This window comes from Tetrahymena thermophila, assembly GCF_000189635.1.
Source record: "Tetrahymena thermophila SB210 genomic scaffold scf_8254586, whole genome shotgun sequence".
Taxonomy (NCBI): domain Eukaryota; phylum Ciliophora; class Oligohymenophorea; order Hymenostomatida; family Tetrahymenidae; genus Tetrahymena; species Tetrahymena thermophila.
Window position 1 is genome coordinate 84755 of NW_002476357.1, and position 16092 is coordinate 100846.

The 16092-nt window shown below is 19.2% G+C and overlaps 5 protein-coding genes across 5 annotated transcripts; 3 read left to right on the forward strand and 2 right to left on the reverse strand. All coding sequences in view use genetic code 6, as the record gives it.

Annotated features, from left to right (window-relative positions):
• Positions 1–1602: 1602 nt before the first annotated feature.
• TTHERM_01102780 (zinc carboxypeptidase family protein) lies at positions 1603–3414 on the reverse strand (the record flags this gene model as incomplete). Its single annotated transcript, XM_001019450.1, has 1 exon — positions 1603–3414. One exon carries the CDS (start codon positions 3412–3414, stop codon positions 1603–1605), a length of 1812 nt encoding a protein of 603 aa, XP_001019450.1.
• A 471-nt stretch (positions 3415–3885) lies between these two features.
• On the forward strand, positions 3886–6391 carry TTHERM_01102790 (hypothetical protein; the record flags this gene model as incomplete). The annotated part of the gene is made up of 10 exons (XM_001019451.3): positions 3886–3924; positions 3982–4031; positions 4260–4349; positions 4515–4604; positions 4726–4815; positions 5003–5092; positions 5392–5481; positions 5634–5723; positions 5969–6058; positions 6301–6391. 10 exons carry the CDS (start codon positions 3886–3888, stop codon positions 6389–6391), a joined length of 810 nt encoding a protein of 269 aa, XP_001019451.3.
• A 1127-nt stretch (positions 6392–7518) lies between these two features.
• Positions 7519–7869, reverse strand: TTHERM_01102800 (hypothetical protein; the record flags this gene model as incomplete). The annotated part of the gene is made up of 1 exon (XM_001019452.1): positions 7519–7869. The coding sequence occupies one exon, from the start codon at positions 7867–7869 to the stop codon at positions 7519–7521; it is 351 nt and encodes a 116-aa protein (XP_001019452.1).
• Positions 7870–9321: 1452 nt separating this feature from the next.
• TTHERM_01102810 (hypothetical protein) lies at positions 9322–11093 on the forward strand (the record flags this gene model as incomplete). The annotated part of the gene is made up of 3 exons (XM_001019453.2): positions 9322–10748; positions 10806–10941; positions 11055–11093. The coding sequence occupies 3 exons, from the start codon at positions 9322–9324 to the stop codon at positions 11091–11093; spliced, it is 1602 nt and encodes a 533-aa protein (XP_001019453.2).
• Positions 11094–13568: 2475 nt separating this feature from the next.
• TTHERM_001102810 (oxalate/formate antiporter protein, putative) lies at positions 13569–16085 on the forward strand (the record flags this gene model as incomplete). The annotated part of the gene is made up of 8 exons (XM_012798456.1): positions 13569–13607; positions 13665–13714; positions 14241–14327; positions 14580–14669; positions 14923–15012; positions 15270–15359; positions 15618–15707; positions 15965–16085. 8 exons carry the CDS (start codon positions 13569–13571, stop codon positions 16083–16085), a joined length of 657 nt encoding a protein of 218 aa, XP_012653910.1.
• Between the last annotated feature and the right edge of the window lie 7 nt (positions 16086–16092).

The window sequence follows — 16092 nt, forward strand, 5'->3', positions numbered from 1 at the left end:
TAAAATATTTGGAGAGTAAGAAATAGCTATTGTTTTTACTAATTTTAGTAAGTATTTATTAATTTATAATTAAATGTTAAAAATCCAAAAAATTTGAGAATAAATAATAAAATAAATAAAAATTAATACAAAATAAAATCTGACTATCTATCTCTGCCACTAAATCAATTATCAAATATCTTCCTCTAATACCTGTATTTGAAACACTGCTAATTATTATATCATAATTAGTAATATTTCAAATAATTATTAAATTATTGATTATAGCTTAATTATTTTTTATATATAGTTTTTCTTTCATTTGAAATATCACAAATCAACGTTAATGATATTATGATTTGTGATATTTCAAATGACTATTAAATTATTTATGAACATTTTTTAGTTCTACATCTTAATTTTTTGATTATATTTGATTTTAAAATACTTACAATTAAAGTAAAAAAATTAGTTATTTTTGAAATTATAATAAATTAAATTATTAATTATAATTCTATTATAAAATATAAAAATCTAATTCATAATAAGTCACATCCAAACGACGGAATTTTTGAATGGCATCTTGCTATAAAATAATATTTATTATGTAGTAAATTTAGATTAATATAATTAAAATTAACCTTATAAATTTTAATCTTATTTATATTAATTAATTTAAATATTTTAAACAAGTATTTTAAAATCCGAGGATTATGTTTTTTAATAATCATAATAAAACAAACAAATTTATACCTTTTAATAATTCTGCAATTTTTTATGTTTGTATTGATATTAATCAATTACATCTTTTATTACTATTTTCTAATTTTTATTTGTTGCTTTTGATTTTTAGTTTAATTTTTAATGAACAAAATTTATTATCAACGCCAACTATTTTATTAGATAAATTTTTGCGACAGACAGACAGATATTTGTTGTAAATAAAATTTATTGATGAAGAATTAATCTTTTGATGATAATAGAATATCTCTTAATAGCACATTAGGTGCAAAAATGTTAATAATATATTAGTAGGCAAGTTTTTTAATTTATATACAAATAGATAAATGTACTTTAATGAGTTATTTATCATAAGCAGTAATTAATATGCTATTATATTCTATCAATCTATGGCAGAAAGAAGCTCAAAAATATAATGTTAATTAAATCAAAATCAATGTGAAAATATATCTAGTAAATTTAAAAGAAAAAAATAATTTTTATTATTTATTTATTGTGATTCTAATTAAATAAAATAAAATAAATGGTGTATTTGTGTCATTTATCATAATATAAAAAATAAATAACAAAAAATATTTGTATATTAATATTAAATAATCAATATATAATATAATTTTAATAAATTTATAATAACCATTTAATTTTTTTTATTAATAATTTCTGGTTACAAATCTATGTATAAACAAATAAAAAAAATAGTTCTTATAAGCATTACTTTATGATCCTATCAATATATTTTAAATATTTAAATTTATATAAAAATTTGGTTAAATTGCGCACATGTGCTCAGTCTAACAAAAATTAATTTGCACATTTTTCCACAGTTCATAGTCAAAATAATATTTCTCTAATTTCTCAAATATTTTATTTATCTTAAATAAATCAATCTTTGAATTTATTAACTATTTCCGCATCTTTTAAGCTTATTTAGATATCAGAAGACAAAAAACTTAAATAAAATCTTAAATCTTTATATTATTCAAGTTTAGGTTTATGTTTATCTTCTAATCCTAGTTTATACTAATAATTAGGATAATCAGTCATTTCTAATAATTTATCTTTTAAGCATACTCGTATTTCTATTACACAATCTTTTTTTACCTAAAATTCATTTACTCCTTTTAGTAAATTTATTATTCCGTAATTATCGCTTATTTTTAAATATTCACTTTAGTTTTTTAGTTAACAACTCAAATAATCATCCCATCCACCTTTATTTTAAGAGATAGAATTTCTCATCAGACCTACAACAAATTCATTTCCTTCATTAATTTTTTCTAGTTATATCCTAAAAACATATTTTAGATCTTTTTATAAATCTAAACTTGAAATACAACAAGTCCAATTTTCACTATTTATTTTTGTAATGATGTACTCACTATTTTTATTTTTACTAACTGCAAATATTCTTTATCCATCAGAATATTCAGTCCCAACCAAATTTAGATTTAAATAAAAAAATCCTTTTTAAGCGGCGATTATTAACTCATTAAAATTATTATCTCCCAAATTTTTAAATAAGTCAAATTTATTTTTATCTTTAATAAAATTTTAGAAATTCATTTACTTTAAGAATGGATACATCTCAACTGTCCACTTTTCAAATTTCTAAATAGATTCTTAGTTTAAGAAGTTCATTTTAGAATTCATAATTTCATTAATTTACTTTAATTCCATCTTATTCTTTATTGAGTTTTCATATTATTAATCAGATGTTAATTATATTGAATGTTTAACATACTCTCCCACTAAATTTAGTTTTTCTTCGCTAATTTTTGAAAATTCTATAGGTTCTTTATTTTCTTTGAAAATATTATTAAGTTTCAAATATTAAAGAAGAGGATTTAGCTTTTACAAACTCAAATTCAATTCATTTATAAATTAATCAGAGCAAAAGTTTGATTTATTTGAAATCAATTTCATAATTAAGTCAGCTGTTATTTTATTACTATTTTAAGTGCTAATTCTAGATTGCTAAGAGCCTTAATTGCTTTGGTTTAGATTAACTTAAGAAAAATCTTAATTAAAGAAGGAAATTGAATCAACAAGAGTGAATAATTGCTATTTAATTGCAATTGGATACTCTAAATCGAAGCTTTTTTATAATTAGTTAGATTAAGTAAGTAGACTTTGCAATAATTCAGTATTTTTGTCTTTTTAAGATTCTATTTTTTAGATGAATTACCTACAAAGAGTTGAATGCTCTTAGAGATTATTTCCTTATTCATTCATAAGAAGTTGCTTAAATTAAAGGATATTTGAAATTTCTTAATACTTTTTGATGATTTAATTATTATCTATTGGATACTTATGAGTTTCGTTGATCATTTTTTTTTAGATAATATCTATTTTTGCTAAAAGCTATTCTTTCAACTCATTAAAGAAATCAATAATTTATTTTTCGTAATTCAACTCAGATTCTTTAGAAGTGAAATCGATGAGGTCTTAAATAAGCTAGTAATTGTTGACTGGTGGCCATTTTGGGATAATGTTAGTTTCTGCTTCTTAGAGAATCTAATCAATCATAAGAAAATTAATTGATTTAAATTCAAGATCATGGTTGAAGCATGAAGAGCAGTAGAAAAGCTCTTTGCTTTAACTTTGTTGGTTTAGAACATCATTCACTTAAATGAATTAAAGATGTTTTTTTTGATGTTTGCGACAATTTAGGGCCTAAAAGCTAGTTTTGTCCATTTTATAGCCAAGATGAAACTAAAATATTTGAATAAAAAGATATAGCTATTGCTTTTACTAATTTTTGTAAGTATTTATAAATTTATAATTATTTGTAAAAAAATCCAAAAAAATTGATAATGAATAATTAAATAAATATATGTTAACAAAAATTAAAATCTCTCTATTTATCTTTACAACTACCTCGCTTGTCAAACAAATATTTACCTCATATATAATTGCTCTTGCAATTGAAAAATCACAAACCATTATATCATAATTTTTAAATGATTATAATATTATTTATTAAATTATTTTATACAATAGCTTTCTTTATATTAGTATTTAAAAGATTACTAAAATTAATTTAAAAACAAAAAGCTCATATTTTATTTTGCTATTGAAAAAAATTAAATTTTTTTTACCTAAATAATATCTTATTAAATAAGATAATTATAATAAAATTTATTATTAAATATCCCTTAAAAAAAAATGCTATAAAAGAACTAACATTTTAACAACCTAGAACATGCAATTAATTTTTATGATTAATTTCATTTATTTATTTATTTTTATTATTTAAAATAGTTTTTAAATTCTAGTTTATAACTTCACACAGATCTTCAAATTGACCTTAGGTAATCAATCAATCAATCTTAAATATTAGTTTTTTTTATTACTTATCTTTAACAATTTAATTCTTTTAATTTTACTTATAAATTTATTTAATATTATTTTATATAAATTTATTTATTTAAATATTGTATATATTTCTTAATTTATTTGAATTTTTATTTGGAAATTATTTATTTATTTATTTATTTTAATATAATTAATTTTGCTATTAAAATAAAACATGAATAAAGGTCTTGTAACTTAGTTAGATAAAATTTATAAAACCTTTTCTCTGGAATAACTGAATGCACATAACTTTAAATTTTAAATCTTAATCTTGAGTGAATAAAATTTAAATTGCTTTACTATTTTAAAATTAATTTAAAAAACTAACATGATCGATCAATAAATTTTTAAAAATTCTTTTATTGAAAGTTTTTAAATTCTTTTTACATTCAAAAATACAATTTATTAAAGCTAAAAAATATAAATAAAAATTAATAAAGGTCAAATAAAATGGGAAAAAATAGCTTAGTAGGATTTGACACTGCTTTAGTAAAGTGCTTAAAGCTCTAAAGTTTAACATTGAATCTAAAGTAGAAAATATTTCTTTACTATTTTAAATTGAAAAAATAATTTTTTTTAATTTTAATTTTTTTGCATTAAAGTAAAATATTGATTTATTTATTTACTTATTAATATTAAAAATATTAAAAGATTCAACAAGGTTAGTTAAGAAGATTTATAAATTTTAGGTTTTACATTATAAAAGCTAGCTGCACTATAAAATTTAGCTATAAATCTTGAGTAAAAAAGTTTCTTTTTTTATATTTTTAAGAAACATAATTAAGAATAATAGATACTAAGAATTAATTGTTTTAATCTCCTTCTACCTCTTATTTTAGAATTATTTATATATATTTTTTTATTTAAACTAAATTAATTTTAATTTTTCATTAATAACGATATTTACAATAATAAAAAAAATAAAAAGATAGAATACAATAAAGGTCAAAGGTATTTAAAATTTATGCTAGGGATTATAAAAGTGCTCTAATCTATCAAATTTGACCCTTAACCTCAGGTAAATAAAATCCACTAATAAATTTGTTATTTGTTTATTAAAAGCAACCATAAATGAAATAAAACTTAACTAGTAATATAATATTATTTAAGAATTAAGATTAATTATGATTAATAATAATAAATGAATATTTTAATTTTCATTAACTTTCTTAATTATTTTATTTATTTCTCCTTTATATTTATTATATTAATCTAATTTAATTCATTTTAAAACCCACATTTTTTTAATAAAATTTTTTTATATAATGAATGTTTTAATAATATTTTTCCTTTTTTTGACAACAAATACATGAATAGAACTAATTAAACTAGTGATGAAGGTACATAATCCTTGGGCTCAGCTTTAAAGAAATGTGAAAAACTATCAAGCATATCACTCAATCTTTAGTAAAAAATTATAAGTTACTTTGCCTTTATTTATTTATATTCTAATGTATAAATTTTATTAAGAAATTAGAGAAAATATACCAAAAAATTGCATTATTTTTTATTTAATATCTTGTATTTTTAATTGATTAAAAAATTTAATTTTTTAAAAGATTCAATCTTATTCGTGACAATGGAGTTTTGGGTCTAAGATCTGCTTTAGAAAACAATAAAAAAATCTTAAATTTAAGTCTTAATCTTGAGTAATAAGCTTTTTTAATTTTCCTAAGAATTTATGGATGCATGTGCTTTATCTAAAAAATATTTAAAAGATATTTTTATCTTTTTTTTCTAGATTTATTTTAATTCTCAAATTTGATAATTTATGGCATGTATTTTCATAAATTTTAATGATTTAAAATTAAGGCAAGAATTTTTATTAATTATTTGCTATTCTTTAATATTATTTCTGAATAAAGCTGAGTATTTTATTTAATTATGATAAAAGAATCAATTATATTGGTGAAAAGGGAGCACTAGGCTTAGTTAATTGTTTATTAAGCTGTACTAATCTGAATAGCTTGACATTTTATTTCAGGTTAAATAATTTATTTCATTATCAACATGCAATTTCTATCAAATCATCCAAAAATGTTCTTGTTTTTAGTAAAATATAAATAAATAAATAAATAAATAAATAAATAAATAAGAAAACTTGAATTTATTTAAATTATTTTTTTAATTTGAAGTGTTTTTTGAATCTATCAATCTATTTATTCAAAAAATAAAAATAGAACTTTCTTTGAAATTAATTAATCAATTTATATTATATTTATAAAGATACAATTCAACGAATTAAAAATTGAAAGCAATATTAAGAAACAAACTTCTGAAATTAATGAGATTAGTTGTTTAAAGAGTATACCTGTGATTAATTTTATAAAGAGTATATATATATATTATTTTAAATAAAAGTATTTATTTGTCTTTCATTTATAAATACAAATTAATTAATATTTTAGAATAAATTTAAAAATAATTAAAATATATTTTTTCATTTAAATATTTGGCATATCAAATAAATATTTTATTAGTTATACAATTAATTTATTTATAAAAAACTAAAAAATTAAAATAAAAAAATTTTATTGCTCAAAATTTTTTTGCTTCTATGTTTTCATTTACACTCTTTCGTAATATGTAATAAAAATTATTTGTTTTAGCTTGGTTTATAACAAAAAAAACGAATAATAGCTATGTATTTAATAAGAGACAAAAATAACAAATAGAAATATTTAAAAATAATACTTTAAGTACATAATAATCAAACAAGTCAATCAAAATATAAATCTACAATGCACTTTTGTAAGCTAATATTAAATAGGCCTTAAATTAATTTTTTTTTAAATATAGCAATTTTCAGCAAGATTTAGTCTTGCTATTCTACAAGAGACTAATAGGTTTTATTTACGAATAAATGCTTTTGATTTAAAATATTAGGTATTTGAACATATTCAAATTAAAAATTAGTTTAGTCTTATTAATTATTAACTAAGTATAAACCAAGTTAAAAATATTTCTTGACTCGATTAATTTACTCAATAGAATAAATTTGTTCTTTTAGATTATCATCTGAATAAATTCTAAAATCATTATTTTCATAGTTCAGTAAAATCAACTAACTACTCATATAATACATATACATTATTATATCAATATATTTTACTTTTGAAAAATAAGAATTTAAATTTATTTCAGCAAGAGGGCCTTCTTCACTCAAATCACCAAAACAATGGCATTTGTAATCATTTTAACTACTAACATCATGCCAAATTTCATGATTAATCGAAACAAAAAGTTAAAAGACTTAAATTCTAGTTTGTGGGGATTACTTTAATATTGTTTAAAGATCTTCTATATTTGAAGTAATTTTGTATTTTATATATGAATTGCAACATCTATATATTAAAATTTGCTTCTAGAGTATCTAAGTAAATACTATTAAGTTAATTAAAATTAAGTTTAAATGGATTCATAATGATCACCTAATAATCTTTTTCATATATTCTATTTAAAATTTAATTCTTCATAATATATTTTAAGTGACATTAAAAGCTCAATATTCACTTTTAATTTTTTGTTCAAATCTTCAAAGTTAAGTTCTTTATCTATATCCTCATACAAAGATAAATCATGCTCTGTTTTTTCTTAATTTGAAGATTTTTATTCTTATTGCAAACAATTTTCCAATTCTCCTAAATTTAACTTTTCAAGAATTTTAACTTTTTTGAATATGAATAAAATTAGATTTTTTAAAAGTTAACTTATAAGCTTAAACAAGCTTTAAATATCGTCGATTTAATCATATTCAAGCCCTGCTGTTAAATTAGCATATTTTTCATCATTCATGTCATACAAAAGACAAGAATTATACTGCGAATACAAGTCTAGTGTTTATTTAAAAGTACCTCTTGAATTTTGTATTTGCCTTGCCTATAACTAATTTTAAAAATTCGCTATATTCTTTTAATTGAATTAGTTTCATTATCTATTTGTCTTATTAAATATAATAATTTCTGAATATATTTTGACTTAGCGCGAAAAAAGAAATCAAGATTAATTATTTCAAAGAATTAATTAATAAATAATTAATTTTTTCTTTTAAAATAAATAAAAATGTTGATAATATTATAAAATAAAAATCTATTATAAATTAAAAATAAATATAATTTCTTAAATTAAATTTTTATATTAAAAAATTATAAAATAAATATTTTTCAAAAAAAAGCAAAATAAAATCATTAAATTTATTAATCTATTTTATAGCAAATCCAGGAATTAAATTCTTAATTCGCCACTTCCATAAGAATTTAATACCTGGAATTGCTATATTTTATCGTTTTTATTCCCTTATTTAATTAAATAATTGATTTTGAATTATTTATTATCAAAACTCTTCTTCAATATTGGTAAAATAAGAGCGCGGTAAAAGAAATGCACTAAACTAATATTGATTTTTAGTTATTTTTCTCAAAATTTGTACTCAACATCAATAAAATATGAGACTGACTGTAAAAAAAATTTGTTCAATACTGTAAAAATAAATATTTATTTATCAACTTGTATTATTATCTAAGAGTATAATAAATTAATTCAAACATAAAATACTAAAAACACTTTATAAATGAGCTTTATATTGTTTTAAATTTAAAATAATAATAAAAACACAATTCGAGCCTAATTAAATTCATAAAATTATAAAGGATTTACATATTAATATTTTTATCTTCTTTCTTACTTTTTTTAATTAAATAATTGATTTTGAATTATTTATTCTCAAAACTCTTCATCAGTATTGGTAAAATATGAGCGCGGTAAAAGAATTTGTTTAATACACTAAACTAATATAATTTTTAATTATTTTTCTCAATATTTGTACTCAACATTTATAAGATAAGAGACTGTAAAAAAGAGTTGGTTTAATATAGTAAAAATAAATACCTATTTATCGATTTATATATTAGCGAAGAGAATAATAAATGAATTCAAAGATAAAATATTTACAACACTTTATAAAAGAGTTTTATATTGTTTTAAATTTAAAATAATCAATTTGAGTTTAATTCTAAAAAAAATTATAAAAGATTTTCAAATAAATTAATATTTTTGCCCTCTTGCTTCTTTTTTATTTAAATAATTTATTTAGAATTATTTATTCTCAAAACTCTTCATCAATACTGATAGAATATGAGAGCGGTAAAAAAGATTTATTTAATACAGAGAAAATAAATACCTAATTTCTAATAATTAATTAATTAATAATTAAAAAGAAAAAATTATCAAAAAATATCTAAAATATCTATGATTGACTTAGAACAAAGTAATAAGGAATTGAAAAAAAGTTAAAAGGTTTTGCAAGAAAGCTACATAACTCTATGCCTAAAATTAATTAAGCCATCTATCTAATTAAAAGAATTCATTTAGATCCAGAATAGCAGAGAAGACATCTTGGTTATCTAGTAAAACTAACTTGGGTATTTAAAAGTTTATGATTAACTTGTAAAATAAAATAAAATGCTGATCATATGTTTGTCTGAAGACTTTGAGAAATACAATCTCTTCTATCAAGAAATAACTAATTAGTGCTTAAGGAGTGATATGATCTTAAAAATGATTGACTAATACTATTTAGACACTGACAGGCTTTTTTACGTTTTTGAAATGGAGTGCTTCGATTTTACTTTGACTTAATTTAAAAATAGATTCCAATTGGAACATTAAATGACCTAGAAAATACAAAATTTTGTCTAAAAATTTTACTAATAAAATGTTGAAATATTTTATCAAAAGAATTTTAAAGATCTTCAAGAATATTTTGTATAGATAAATAGCAATAACTAGTTGATAGTCAAATTTAATTTAATTGATCCTAATTGGGATTTTGAATCTTATTTTTAGAAACATCAGATTGTAGGTTCTACTAACATTAATTTCTCAAAAACAACATCACTGTTATCTGAAGAAGATTTAGAAAATAAGATTGAATAGAAAGAATAAGAACTTATTGAAGAAATTTAATACTCAAATAATGAAATTCTTGACATGATTAATGGATTTTAAGATTATTTTAATAATTACGTATAAAAAAAAGAGTTTCTGAAATATGTTTAAAATCTTCATGGAAATGTTCTTAGATATCACCCTTTGGAAATTTTTGAAGTTATTCAAAATCATCCATTGTATGATCAATTCAAATTTGAAATTTCGAATTAATCTATGTTTGAATTACATGCTTATAAAAGAGATAAAGTCATTATTCTGCAAGGATTTAGCCATTAAAATCTATCATAAGCTGAAGAATAACTTTCATTATATAATAAGTTATTATCAAATCCATTATTTACCAAAAATACATCAATTATTAGTGCAGAATTACTAATGTTTGAGAAATAAAGCTATGTTTTAGTGGAAAAAATGCTTATTGAAAAATCATAAAAATAAAATTGCTGCTTTTTAAAAAATGAAAGCTGCTTTGAAGAAATTCAAAGTCTAATTCATCTAAGTTATGAGCTTTTTACTATTTGTGGTTTGCAAATAACTAAAATTAATCCTTCAACTCTTTTTCGATTAAATAAATAAGGTTATAATTAGTTGTATGATAATGCAATAAAAATTATTTAAGATGGCAATTTTTATAAATAAACAAAACAGAATATTAACTTCTATTAAAAAAATAGAAGTTATTTTGAATCTAAACTAGAAGAGGTAAAAAGCAACACAGCAGCTATGTAGATGGATTTAGAATCTTTGTAAATTTAACCAAATTTTTAAATTTAATAATAAAGAGTAAAAGACATTTTTAAATATGATTTATATCATTTTTAAGAATAAACTTTAAATGATGAAAATATGCAATAAGAAATTAATCTAACATAAAATGTTAATATCGATTGTACTATCCATTAAGAAATTAATGACATTGTAAAAAAGCATATAATTGATCAAATAAAACTTGATTTTCTAATAGACTAAATTGACTTAAATGATTTTTCACATTAATATATTGAAATTATCAATATAAATTTAAAAAATAGCTATTCTTTCAAATAATTGTTAGAAGAAAAAAGCTATGAGAAGAGCATGTTTTTCATTTTAATTAAAATTTTTTTTGATCAAATCTCTAAAAACTCTTTAGAAGGTGTGAAAGCTGCTTTTGATAACATATCTGTTGGATTTTATAATTATAACAGCATTGCCTACTTAAAGGATACATACCTTAAAAATAAAAATTTAATGGACATTTTTATATCTAAAAATAATTTGAAAAAAATAAAAGTTGTAATAAGAAAATAAAAAAGTTATTAAGAGTATTCAGATAGTAGTAATCGAAGAGAATATTTTGATTTATCAGAATTATCTATTTTAAATATCAAATGTATTTTCAGTCTTTAGCAAAAAAACAACTAATTAGAAATATCTTCACTAAGATTACCTGTAAATTATTTTTAAAAAAATTACATTGATAGTAAACTAAGAATTTTTAAATTTGATAATGTATAATTATGTGAAAAATATTCTCAATATAATGATTTATACCAATTAAAATCTTGGTTAATAAAGAGTTAATCTAAATTAGCTATTTTTACTATAAATCAATAAGAGTTCAGTTTAAATTAAATAATAAACCAAAATATTTTATCAAGCAGCTAATGTGAATTAATAAATAATAAAAAATTTGAAATTTAAGTGTTTGAATTTTAATATGATTTACCTTATTAAATGAAAATTTTGATAGTTAATTAGCAAGTCTTCTGTTTAATTGGATATTAAAACTATATGTTGATAAAATGGTAGTAGTGTGAATCACTAAATAAAATATTGAACCTTGAAGTGGACTACTAAGTTATGTTTAGTATTTTTGGACGAGATGCCATTAATTACCTCAAATAAGACAAATCTCTTAAGATTTAATAAATATTTATTAGCTAACTTTAACATTTATAGACACTAAATTTATAATATATTCATGAAAAAAATTTTTATTTTAATTTAGATTTTTGCAGGTAAATAACAGAATTAAATTTAGAGCTTTATACAATTAATGGTAATCTTCCCTATATTGACAATATTTTAGAATAAATAAATAAAACATAAGTTAATAAAATTTAAATATTTTGTGTTTCATATGATAATGTAGATATTGAACCATTAGATTTATTCACATTATACAGAATTAAAAGGCTTTTAAGCTTTCATGTAAACAAAAGCACTTTAGAAGATACCAGAGATGAAGATGATTATTATAAGCGATATTCTTAAAGAAACTATTTTGTAGAAATGATTGAAAAAAATGAATTCATTTTTTGACCTAAAATTAAATAATATTATTATATTTATTTTATTGTTTCTCTTTATTTTTATTTTAGTAAAGCATTTTAAATTAATTTTCTAGAATGAATGTAATTTTTTTAAGTTATTAATTTAAAACAAACCTTTCATAAAATTGTTTTAATGATAAATTCCATTTTTTTTTAAATATAAAGATGATATAATTAGCAAAAAAACATAAATTATTTTTCAATCAAAATTTTTAAAAATGCTAAACTAATAAAAATTTTTAATTATTTTGCTTCTCAAGCTTCCTCATGACCTATTACTATTAGGAATAGATGGCATCAATCAAGATATTCATGATATTTTTTGATTCTCTCAAAATATTTTTTGAAGTAGATTGTTCAAATTTAAATTGGGCTTGAGACTAGACTGGATTGATGTTTTATAAAATCTTCTAAAGATGGATTGCTTTAAAATTATTCCATATTGAAAGTCTAAAAAAATATTTTCTAAAATACGTTTTTAAAATAAATTTAAATTAAAAATTTCATTAAATTATTAAATTACATACAAAATTTTAGTTTCAATTTTGATAAAATATTATAGCAAGATTCCATTAAAAAATTCCGTCGTTTGGAATTAATTTATAATGAAATAGATTTTTTAATTATTTATTAAAAAATCAGATTTTTATATTTTATAATAGAATTAAAATTAATATTTTAATTTATTATAATTTCAAAAATACATAATTTTTTTACATCAAAATTTTTAAACAAAATTTAGCAAAATTTAAAAATTTTAATGTAAAAAAATTATATTAGAAATTACAATAAATTAAATTATTAATTATAATTTTATTATAAAATATAAAAATATATTTCTTAATAAGAGGAACAATAATTAGAGATATTATAAATATTCCAAAAATAAAATACAGAGCTAAACAGAAAAATCTATTTAAAAACATTATTTTTATAATATTTAAGAACATTAACTACTAGAATTTTTTCAAATATAACTAAATGAATAACTGACCATCTATAATTCCTACTATATATATTTTTAAGTATATCTTTTAAATACAAATATTCAGTTTAAATAATGAATATTAAATAATTTTTCTGTGATATCTATCTCTTCATAAAACCAAATATATAAATTAATATTTGATAATTAATTAATTATTATATTTATTTGTTCTTTTTATCCATTTATAATTAATTAATTAAATTTCATAAATTGCTAAACAATATTTTTGAAAAAATAAATAAATGATGTAATAGATTAAAAGATATAATAGATTAGAAGAAGTAATTATTAATTTTTCTATTAATATCCTTTAAATTTATATAAATTAATAAAAAAAGTTTATAAGCTCTTCTCTTTTATCTCATTAGATTCTCCATATTGATCTCGGGTATATTTTATTAATAAATATTATTTTTATTATTATTATTATTTTTATATTTAAATTTCTATTTATTTAAATAAATAATTTTTATTATAGAAATTATCATCATTATTTATTGATTGGTTTTTTTTTTTCATTATTTGTTAATTTTATTAATTATTAATAAATCTTATTTATTTCATATTTTTTCTTCATTTTTCCTTATAATTAACTAGAGTGCAATGCCTATTTAATTTATAAAAGGCAAAATATAATATTTCTTAATAACATAATAATAAAGCTAAATTAGCTTAAAATAGCCTTATTTTTGAGTTTTTAGAAAGCTTTAAATTGACAAAATGTAAAATTTGAAATAATATATACATACTGTATATACTTATAACTTATCATTTTTTTTTTTAAATAAATTTTGAAAAATTTACTAATATTTTAATTTTATAAAATGTAAAACTTGAATATAAAACTCACTTTTTGAAAATTTGTATGGCAATACTCAATTTAATGATGTATTTTTTCTTCAATATTTAAAAAGTAACATTAAAATTGGTGATTAAGGTGCATCAGGCTATGGTTATGCTTTAGCAAAGCGCATTATCTCAAATTTAACACTTGTCCATAAGTAAAAACAGTTTATTTGTTTTGGATTGTGAATTTTTTAATTAAAAAACTAATTAAAAACAATAAAGCTCTTTTTTATTTTTCTTTTTATTGTGCTTGCTTTTTTTTGTTCTTTCTTTGTTAATTTAGCACATCATTTTATTTTCAACTTTTGCTTTTATTGTTAATTAACCTTATTATTTCATATTTTTTCTTCATTTTTTCCTTCTAATTAACTATTTAATGATATATTTTTTCTTCAATATTTAAAAAGTCACAATAAAATTGGTGATGAAGGTGCATCAGGCTTAGGTTCTGCTTTAGCAAAGTGCATTAATCTCTCAAATTTGACACTTGACCTTTCGTAAAAACAGTTTATTTGTTTTGGATTGTGATATTTTTAATTATAAAAACTAATTAAAAACAATAAAGCTCTTTTTTATTTTTCTTTTTATTGTGCTTGCTTTTTTTTGTTCTTTCTTTGTTAATTTAGCACATCATTTTATTTTCAACTTTTGCTTTTATTGTTAATTAATCTTTTTATTTCATATTTTTTCTTCATTTTTTCCTTCTAATTAACTATTTAATGATTTATGTTTTCTTCAATATTTAAAAAGAAACAATTCAATTGGTGCAATCGGTACATCAGGCTTAGGTTCTGGTTTAGCAAAGTGCATTAATCTCTCAAATTTGACACTTGAGCTTTAGTAAAAACAATTTATTTGTTTTGGATTGTGACATTTTTAATTATAAAAACTAATTAAAAACAATAAAGCTCTTTTTTATTTTTCTTTTTATTGTGCTTGCTTTTTTTTGTTCTTTCTTTCTTTTTTAATTTATTTCATCATTTTATTTTCAACTTTTGCTTTTATTGTTAATTAATCTTATTATTTTATATTTTTTCTTCATTTTTTCCTTCTAATTAACTATTTAATGATTTATGTTTTCTTCAATATTTAAAAAGTCACAATAAAATTGGTGATTAAGGTGCATCAGGCTTAGGTTCTGCTTTATCAAAGTGCATTAATCTCTCAAATTTGACACTTATCCTTGGGTAAAAACAGTTTATTTGTTTTATATTGTGATACTTTTAATTATAAAAACTAATTAAAAACAATAAAGTTCTTTTTTCTTTTTCTTTTTATTGTGCTTGCTTTTTTTTTGTTCTTTCTTTCTTTGTTCATTTAGTTCATCATTTTATTTTCAACTTTTGCTTTTATTGTTAATTAATCTTATTATTTCATATTTTTTCTTCGTTTTTTCCTTCTAATTAACTATTTAATGATATATTTTTTCTTCAATATTTAAATAGTTAAAATTAAATTGGTGATGAAGGTGCATCAAGCTTAGGTTTTGCTTTAGCAAAGTGCATTAATCTCTCAAATTTGACACTTGACATTTAGTAAAAACAGTTTATTTGTTTTGGATTGTGACATTTTTAATTATAAAAACTAATTAAAAACAATAAAGCTCTTTTTTCTTTTTCTTTTTTTTGTGCTTGCTTTTTTTTGTTCTTTCTTTCTTTCTTAATTTAGCACATCATTTTATTTTCAACTTTTGCTTTTATTGTTAATTAATCTTATTATTTCATATTTTTTCTTCGTTTTTTCCTTTTAATTAACTATATAATAATATATTTTTTCTTCAATATTTAAAAAGTTTCAATAAAATTGGTGATTAAGGTGCATCAGGCTTAGGTTCTGCTTTAGCAAAGTGCATTAATCTCTCAAATTTGACACTTGACCTTGAGTAAAAACAGTTTATTTGTTTTGGATTGTGACATTTTT